General features: G+C 43.0%; 1 protein-coding gene across 1 annotated transcript; it reads left to right on the top strand.

Annotated features, from left to right (window-relative positions):
- The first annotated feature begins 226 nt into the window (after positions 1 to 226).
- On the top strand, positions 227 to 8,784 carry KRT39 (keratin 39). Its single transcript, XM_019817851.3, has 8 exons — positions 227 to 765; positions 2,044 to 2,126; positions 2,813 to 2,969; positions 3,634 to 3,795; positions 3,907 to 4,032; positions 5,567 to 5,787; positions 7,151 to 7,412; positions 8,196 to 8,784. The coding sequence occupies exons 1-7, from the start codon at positions 343 to 345 to the stop codon at positions 7,401 to 7,403; spliced, it is 1,425 nt and encodes a 474-aa protein (XP_019673410.1). The 5' UTR covers positions 227 to 342; the 3' UTR covers positions 7,404 to 7,412; positions 8,196 to 8,784.
- Positions 8,785 to 9,545: the final 761 nt, after the last annotated feature.

Here is a 9,545-nt window from a genome sequence, read left to right as displayed (position 1 = left end):
TGGCATTTCCTTTTGAAGATTTCATGTGAAGCTCTGTATCCAATGACAGGTAGTGGTTGTGATGGGTAATAACTTAGTAACAGCCTAAATGCACATTTTTATGAGACAAGTAACTCTTCTCAGGCAAGTAAAAAGCAGACTAATGAGATGTTCCTATGGGATTTGATATAAACAGTAGAAAGGAAAACATCCTTCCAGCCATGACCCCACCTACAGCAAAGGCTATATAAGCACTTCAAAGAGGAAATAGTCAAGGAGCTTGGAATTCAGACTTAGTCGAGGTTGCTTGAGCTTTCGATCTGGACCACAGATTTTGAAATAAACCAAAACTGGGTACACACTATGGATACCAAAGGCTGTACAACAACTATTTCTTCTTCAACGCCACACCAAAGATGCTCTAGGATTACAAATTTTAGGACCATCTTTCCCAACACCAGCTGCCAATATGGTGGTCTCGAAGCCAACAGCTGCCACCCTACTCCTTGCTTTTATCTCACACCCATCTGCTTGATTAACAACTTCGGTGCCTGTCCCCCTCTGGATGACTGCGACTGGTGTGGTGAAGGTATCAACAGTAAAGAGAAAGAGACCATGCAAATTTTGAACGAGCGCCTTGCTAACTACCTGGAGAAGGTGCGGATCTTGGAACAAGAGAACACTGAACTGGAGTGCAAAATCCAGGAGGAGTGTAGCAAAGAGCTTTGTGTCGTATGTCCTGACTACAGGTCCTACTACGCTACCATTGAGGAGCTCCAGCAGAAGGTAAGATTCTTAGGAATGTGTATAATCAAGTTGTGTAATGACACTCTCCAAGCAATAGCCATGTGCTAAACTTTAATATTTGTAGTTCATTTTATGTTGGAAAAAAAATATTTTGTAGAATAAGAAAATCTCTTGAATGAAATTGTCATCTTGAGGCAATATTCAGAGTTGTATACTTACTCATCTTCCAGAGATAGGTTCTGCTGTTATAACCAGATAGCTTCGGTCCCAAATGTGTTAACAACCTATTGCTGCCATTTCTTTCTTTCTTTCTTTCTTTCTTTCTTTCTTTCTTTCTTTCTTTCTTTCTTTCTTTCTTTCTTTCTTTCTTTCTTTTCCTTCCTTCCTTCCTTCCTTCCTTCCTTCCTTCCTTCCTTCCTTCCTTCCTTCCTTCCTTCCTTCTTCCTTCCTTCCTTCCTTCCTTCCTTCCTTTCTCTTTTTCTTTGTCTTTTTTAACTTTTTAATGTTTATTTATTTCTGAGAGAGATAGAGCATAAGCAGGGGAGGGGCAGAGAGAGAGGGAGACACAGAATCCAAAGCAGGCTCCAGGCTCTGAGCTGTCAGCACAGAACCCGACACGGGGCTCAAACCCACGAACCGCGAGATCATCACCTGAGCCGAAGTCGGATGCTTAACCGACTGAGCCACCCAGGCGCCCCAATTGCTGCCATTTCTTTAACAAAAATTAGAAAGAAAACCAGGGACCTGAGAAAAAGCATTTTGTTTTAAGAAGTGCCTAAACAGTTTACTTTTTATCCAGTGTGCTACCATTACCACTCTTTTCCCCTCTTATGCCCATTTCATCATCTCCAAATTGTTTCCACGGTTTCTTGCAACATCAAACCTGTTTCCTGATCAGAGTGATGTACTGCAGCTACACATGCCAGATTTACTCCACTTTATTTGTTCAACAAGTGTTTACTGAGCACCCCCAACAAACACCAGACATTGCTCTGGGCTCTGGGAAAATAACAGTGAGCTAAAAAGTCCTTGCCTGCATGGTGGCTACATTCCAGAGGATGCAAATTGAGGATGGATTTTATATTTTGGCAGGAAAACATATGCAAGGTTTTTATTGGAGTAGTTTCTGCTGATTTTTTAGGAAAATAACAAAAAAATCTGACTTTCCAAGCCCCCCCCACAAGCTTCCTAAGCATAGCAATGGAAAGCCTAACGGTCCCCACCCCCACCCCATTAATCGCCACACACACAAGCCCTTGGTTTTTAAAGAAGATCCTGGTGTTTGTCTCATTTGTGTGTACAATTTCTTAATTCTAGATCTTGTGTACCAAGGCTGAGAATTCCAGACTGGTCTCACAAATTGACAACACCAAACTGGCTGCTGATGACTTGAGAGCCAAGTAAGCCCATCCAGCGCTGTCATTCACGACAGAATTTACCCTGCATCTGATGCGACACACTCCCAAGAAGCGTATCCCCAAATCTGCTAACCTTCCTGCCCCATACCATGTCAGCACCAGCCCAGAAAAGACCTTCATATCCAGTAAATGATAAAGATTAATAACCACTCACATGTATACACTACCTGTAGTTTATGAACCCATCTGACTACCTGCACAGTAATTCAGGAAAACAGGTAGGGCTGCTAATATGCAATCACCTTGTTTAAAGGTGATTGATTGATTTCCATAGGAAATCAATTCCCAGAAAACTGTGGTTGCATGGGGCTCTGTTATACCCAAAGACATACACCTAGGGCAAGACACAGCTAAAATGTGGACGCAAGTTTTCTAATTCCTAATCCATTGCACTCTCCAATTCTCCTGCATTGCCTCCAGGGGCAGGAGGAGGAAAAATTCCCTCATCTCAAAGAACAGCAATGTGGCCTCACGCTGGCAAAGCGATTAAGGGAACAGTGGTTAAGCGATGATGTTTATCAAATGGTCTCACCTCTAAAGAGAATCAAGCCCACAACAGAAATATAATAAATGAGAGGCCCAAAGGAAAATGTGGAAGGGACTTCTGCTTGGCTCGATTTACACCATCTGCATTTTAATGCCTTTCTTTTTGTGTCTCATTTTTGCAGGTACGAAGCTGAGGTGTCCCTACGCCAGGGAGTGGAGGCAGATGCCAACGGCCTACAGCGGATCCTGAATGCCCTGAGCCTCGCCAAGGCTGACCTGGAGGCACGAGTCCAGTCTCTGAAGGAAGAGCTCCTCAGCCTTAAAAACAACCATGAAGAGGTAAGAGAAAAACCAAGAGAGTCATTACAAGCTAAGCTTCTAAAAATAGCATCCATTCCTTTGAGTTGAACTTGACAAAAGGTGTCCCCAAAGAGTAGATACTATTCTGTTTTTCAGCCCGAGAATATCTACTGCCACTACCATTGGTCCAATGGGTTTCCAATCCACTGCCTAGAACACAATCTGAAGCCTCCACTCCCCCCTCCAGATCTTCCAGACAAGGGAGCAACCCAATTTAGGCGGGAAAACCCCCCACAGGTCTCCCATCTTTTTGTAGGCATCCCTGCACTGATTTCTGCCTCTATTGCTGTAAGTCCATATTGGCAAAAGCCCATATTGGCATCATAGAGACTCTGATCTCTTATTATAAACTCCACCTCCATGCTGCTTCACCATTACCCATCCCGGGAAATGATCTAAATTCCTTAAGACTCTGAACTTGCTAATTAATTCCTTCTAATGTTCCACATACTTGAACACAGAGTCACATTTGAAATAGTCTTAGGTTATTTTATAGCCTCTCAATAGTACCTATAAATCATCTATTCCTTTATTGTGAGCTACATTCAGATACCATTAAGCTAAATTATCGCTGTTAGACAAACAAGAACACAAGGGTGTCATGCGGTCACCAAGTGACTTCACATTCTTTTTCTTTCCATAGGAAATCAATTCCTTACAGAGCCAGCTTGGGGACAGACTCAACATTGAAGTGACTGCTGCCCCTTCTGTCGATCTAAACCGGGTTCTACAAGAAATGAGATGTCAGTATGAGTCCATCATGGAGACAAACCGCAGAGAAGTGGAACAGTGGTTCAACACACAGGTGAGGAGGGTAGAAAAGTCAAAACCGAATAGCTGACCCTGCATTTCCAGGCACCCTTCCATCAAAGTCATGTTTCCTTCATAATACGCATGGTCTTTGACTGTGTTTCAGATGGAGGGGCTGAACCAGCAGGTGGTGACCAGCTCTCAACAGCAGCAGTTCTGCCTGAAGGACATCACTGAGCTGAGACGCACCATGAATGCTCTGGAGATTGAACTGCAGGCCCAGCACCGAATGGTACCCAGGAAACTGACCAAGCCTAACACAGCAGTGATGGCAATCGCCCCTGACACCTGCATGTTGCAATGTTTCCCAAATTGTGTCCCTCAGAACAAAGGTTCCTCTGTTTGTTAAAGAGTCTATGGCCAAGAAAGGGCTTGTGGTCAGATAAGCCTGGGAAATGCTGGAGTAAACAAAGGTTAAACAGGGTAACTTCCTGTAGACCTTTAATAAGCTAATATACACTATGGATCTCCAAGGAGATACATGGCATTCAGCATTCCAAAACTTAATTGACTGTGGACCCCCTTTTTTAAGAGCATCTCATGGCAATAAGGATCCATGGAGTACACTTTGGGAAACACTACAAGAGCATTGTATTACATGCAAAACATTTTTCTAAACTATCAAATTTATAAAATAGTCTTATAAGGGAGGTGGCATAATTATTAAGCCAATTTTATAGATAAGGCTCAGGGAGCTAAACTGATTTTCCCATGCCAAATCCAAGGTGAGTGCCACCTTGCCTATTTTAGGAATGGAGACACTGAGATCCCGAGGCATTAAGTAACTTGTTAAAAGTCACAAAAGAGATGAGCCTGAGCCAGAATTCAGTTCCAGAGCTGGAACCACTTCTGCCTCCATTGTACTGCCTCTGTGAAGTAAGGAATTATTTAAATGCTCTGATGTGAAGGGTATTTGGAAGACCTTGCCCCAAAGCTAGATTTGTCACCAGCTAGTCATGTGACCATGGGCAATTCACTTAACCTCTTGAACCTGTTTTCTCATCTCTGAAAACTGGGAAAACCATGTAAATAACAGGTTATTCTAACCTAAAATTGCATTATCCATAGACTTACAGGATGATGGATCAGGAAAGAATTGTAATCGTCAAAGTTTCAACTCTCATGTTTTACATATAAAGGAAGGGATCCAGTGAGGGAATTGTTTTGTGGGGGTTTTTTAATGTTAATTTTGAGAGAGAGCACAAGCAAGGGAGGGGCAAAGAGAGAGGGAGAAAGTGAATCCCAAGCAGGCTCCAATCTCAGCGTGGGGCATGATGCCGGGCTCCATACCCGGGCCATGAGATCATGACCTGAGCTGAAATCAAGAAGCAGGCACTTAATCAATTGAGCCACCCAGGTGCCCTGCAAGTGAAGGAACTGTTCATGGCTTAATGCTGCTAACTTCTTCTTTAAGGTAAAAATATTCTCAGAATGAAGTGCCACGGTAACAGGTTTTTAAAGCTGGATGTTTTTGTTTGTTGGTTTGTCTCATAGGTAGGAGAGTGTCGTATGATAGGTGATTAAGAAAGAGAAAGAGAAGTGAGTACTTTAAGGAAAGCAAAAATAAATAAAGAGGATAAAAGGAAGCAAGCTTTAGCAGAGTAGATCATTTTGGTTTGGAATTTCTTTGGTTAAGAAGTAATAAGAGGGTTTGGAGATTCGTTAGTACCTGTCACAAAAAAAATTTTTTTTAAATGATACAGTTCACAAGAGACCAGGCTCCAATGAATCATCATTACAAATCTTAATCTCTTCCTCCATGGTAGAGAGATTCCCAGGAATGCATCCTGGCGGAGACAGAGGCCCGCTACACGGCCTTACTGGCCCAGATCCAGTGTCTGATTGATAATGTGGAGGCTCAGCTGGCAGAGATCAGGTGTGCCCTAGAAAGACAGAACCAAGAATATGAGATTCTGCTGGATGTCAAGTCCCAGCTGGAGTGTGAGATTGCCACATACCGCAGCCTTCTGGAGAGTTCGGATGTCGAGTAAGTGAAATAAAAACAACTATGAGAAAATATGCTGACACACATGTGTGTACTGCCACTAGGCAATAGGGGGCATGTGCTTTGATCTTCTTGCCAGTGGTGGGAACTTTAGGTACCTGATCTCAAGCTGTGCTGTTTGGAGACCTACAATTGTAACCTAGTCCAAATTTGTGGTCTTAGCTGAGCGGAGTCATTTTGAAGAGCCAGCGCGCCAGGTTAATTCCTTGTATGTTGGGTTTTAAAAAGTACAAGGGAAAACAATGGTTTCTCCAAACATTCAAACATTCCTGGTGACTTACAGATTTTCCCCCACTAGATGAACTTTCATGAAATTGAGTAGGGCGACCCTGCTCCTTTTGGAGGAACAGTCTGTTCAGGCTGAAATGCCCATCTCCAGCCTCTTATCCTTGATGCCAAGAGCAGCATGTAGATGTGTGTATTTCAGCATCTTTTTTTTTTTAATGGAAATTGTAATGTTTTTCAATGATAAGCTAACCAACCCATAAGGGGCGGACCTAGAGCACAAGCTCTTTGAAGCAACTCAGTCCACACTAATGCCCCAGATGCAGACTTAGAACCGTTACGGAGACTTAGACTTCCTTCCCCCAAATAATCAGTGGACTCTGCTCACAGAGTTCTTATAACTGGCATGTCCACATGATACTAGCACAATGTTAACAAAAGCTAGTCCCTCTGAGGAGCTCCGACATACCAAAGTGCCTGGAATCATCCAAAAAAGATGATGCTTCTTAAAAAGAGTTCTGTTAACTGCTCCCGATTCCAATTGTGTAAAATTTCATTTAAATACACCCAGAAGGCACCTAGAAGCTGCCTGATAAAGCATGAAAGACTCTTCCATAGATGGGTTTCAGGCCATCTGATAAGAAAAACACCTGATTAGCTTTCTTTCTTCAGATAATAAGCCTCTCAACCTGTCCCTTATCACTGTTATCCTGTCACTTATGCCTTATCACTGTCAATCCTGTAAGCGTAGCTCCCATTATACCCATTCTGGATGAAAAACTAAAGCTCAGGAGCGTTCCTTGACTTATCTTAGGTCACCAGCTGGTAAATGACAAGCTAGACTGCACCCGGGTCTTGAACCCCTGGAGTGGTGTTCTTCCACAGTGCCGTGGCATTGTCCACAATGGCAGCTTACAGAATCTAACGCTTCTAAGCCCAAGATGCTGCATCTGGTCTGATTCTTTTTCTTCCACCCACCAATGATAGAACAAAATGAACAAATAAGCATTTGGAAATATTTGTTTTGAGTGACACCATGTTGAAACATTACCCACCGCTGTTGTTCTCCACAACCATCCTTACCTTCCCTCAATCACAGGCAAAATTCTGTTTTTTCTAGGCTTCCCTGTAACCCGTGTGTCACCACATGTGAGCCTTCCAGTAAGGCCAGCACCATGGAATGCACAGCCCCGGCTTACAATACATCATCCTCAGCCTCCCGCGGATCACATGAGCTCTGCTGTACCTGCAGAGTACTGCCCCAAATACTGGTTAAAATCTTCACCATCACGCAGGAGATCAGGGATGGCAAAGTCATTTCTTCTCACGAGCACGTGCAGCCTTGCTTCATCCCCAGAATTGTCAAAGCCTAACAACCCAAGGTGATGAAAATGACCCTCATTCATGAAAGAGAGGCCAATACTTGCTCCTACCAAAAAGGCTTAAAAAGTCCCCAGTCCCTTAAGGTACTTAGTTTCTTACTAACAAACACAGTGGGTCCGCCTTGCTAGACGGAGTATCTTTTATTCTGACCCTTTCCTGAGCCTCTGCAATGTCAATGCCTGTCTCTCAGAGAAATGGGTAATGTGCATCCAAAGCAATGTCAAGATGATAATATATGTCATTTCTTTGGAAGCACATTACCCATTTCTCTGAGAGACAGGCATTGGTTTATAAGTGCCCAGGAAGGTGCCCTACATTACTTGACTCCACAGGTGATGGGCAGATTTCTCTTTTGTTTACTCAGGTCTTGTTTACTTACATTCCTCATTAGAGCCAGTCAGACAAGTTCTAGGATTGTTTCGGCCATGAAGGTGAAAAGCTGTGAATTTCCCTTCTAAAATCCTTCCTTGGCCAAAGAAAGAAGCCTTATATGGGAACAGCCTGAATGGGGGAAAGATCTTTAATGTTCAGTTTCCTTGAATAGATAGATAGTCGTGAGTCCAAATCCTGTTGAACCCTGCTGTTATCCCTGCTCGCATACTTCAGTTCCACAAGGTGTTTTTGAAGATGTCTGTGTTCTCCAAAACTTTGTAACCATTAGGCTTCTCCAAATATTTTCATCAAGATTCAGGAAGGCTTGTGGAGAGTGAATCTAGAGCATTTTGAAGGAATAACGTGGATCCTTTCATTAAATGTTTGCTATTTCTCTTTCCATTCTTTAGGGAATGGGAGTTGGTTCCGACTGTTTAACAAGGGACAGGGAGCTGGAACTCTCACATCATAAGCCTGCTCTTGCCTCTCCCTGTGACTGGTGCTCATGAAAAAATAGCTTAGATTCCTCCTGCAATCCATCCATCAAAGAGAAGTGGTCTTAATACCACCAACTTTGCACAATAACTTTGATTATTGAATGGTTGCTGCTTGCAAGGACAACACAGTGAGAAGATACCATTTATGTACACGCCATTACCAAAACTTCTCACAGGAGGTCCCAGAGGGTTTCAGTCAATCCCTACAAAAATTATTCGATGTTTCCAGAAGATTTAGTAAATAACGACAAACCAAATACAGAATGTGGAGTCAAAAGACCTGACGTCCTAAACTTGCCACTTAGGACCCCGGGCAAAGCATCTAGCCTCTTTCAAATTTAATTTCCTTATTTGTTAAAGGAGGACCATGGCTACTTGACAGGTTTGTAGCGTAGATCAAAGGAAATTGTTTATGGCATGCTACTTGGTACACTGAAGAGCACTATGCAAATGTTATTTTTATATAAGCTTTGCTTTGAACTACAGCCCGAGACTTAATTGTGTCATTATCGCATGTCAAAATTCTTTCCCTGTCAATTTAGTGATCCAGTCATGATTTTGTAGTTTTAATAGTGCTCAGCTTTCAGGGATTAAAAAAAAAAAAAAAAAAAAAAAAGAACAGAACAAAGTCTTCCTGTGATCAAGCCTGCAATTCTATGGCATAAATCATTTTTGAAGTCTTAGGGTTTGTATCAGGTATCACTTGATGGCTGGCGCCCACGACAAAGACAAAAGTATTGTTTAACTCTGGGTTCAGCAGTCACTTCCTCCAGACAAGTAGCAACTTACACTAAGGGAGTGGAATGCAGAACTCCCAGAGTGATCTCTTTCCCATCAATAACTTCCTTCTCATCTGAACGCCCAGATTACCCCTGGTAGCACTTCACTGCATTCCATCTCAGACTGCAGGAGGGAAATGTGGGACGAGCATGGGGCTTGGACTCCGAAGACCTAGGAGAGAGTCTCACCCCAGTCTATGTGTATGACCTTGAGTAAAAGGGCCGGAACAACTTGGGCCCTGCAGTGCTAGAAGGACTAAGTGGAATAATAATGGTGAAGGGGTCCTATAAGCTGTACAAGGCCATGCAGAAGGGAGGTTTTGTCCCCCAATTGAAAACCAGGCATTTGTCATTTCCTTCCAAAATACCTTCTTCCTTTGTGTCTGGTTCAGTGATGGTCCCCAGTGGACCCCACAGGTACATGCGACACTAACTGGGAAGTCAGTTGGTGAGAAGTCAGAGTTGCTCAATCTGCTCTGAGTTT

The sequence above is a fragment of the Felis catus genome, chromosome E1 (assembly GCF_018350175.1).
Source record: "Felis catus isolate Fca126 chromosome E1, F.catus_Fca126_mat1.0, whole genome shotgun sequence".
In the NCBI taxonomy this organism is placed as follows: Eukaryota; Metazoa; Chordata; class Mammalia; order Carnivora; family Felidae; genus Felis; species Felis catus.
Note: the sequence above shows the minus strand (reverse complement) of the source record. Positions and strands in the feature narration are given on the sequence as shown.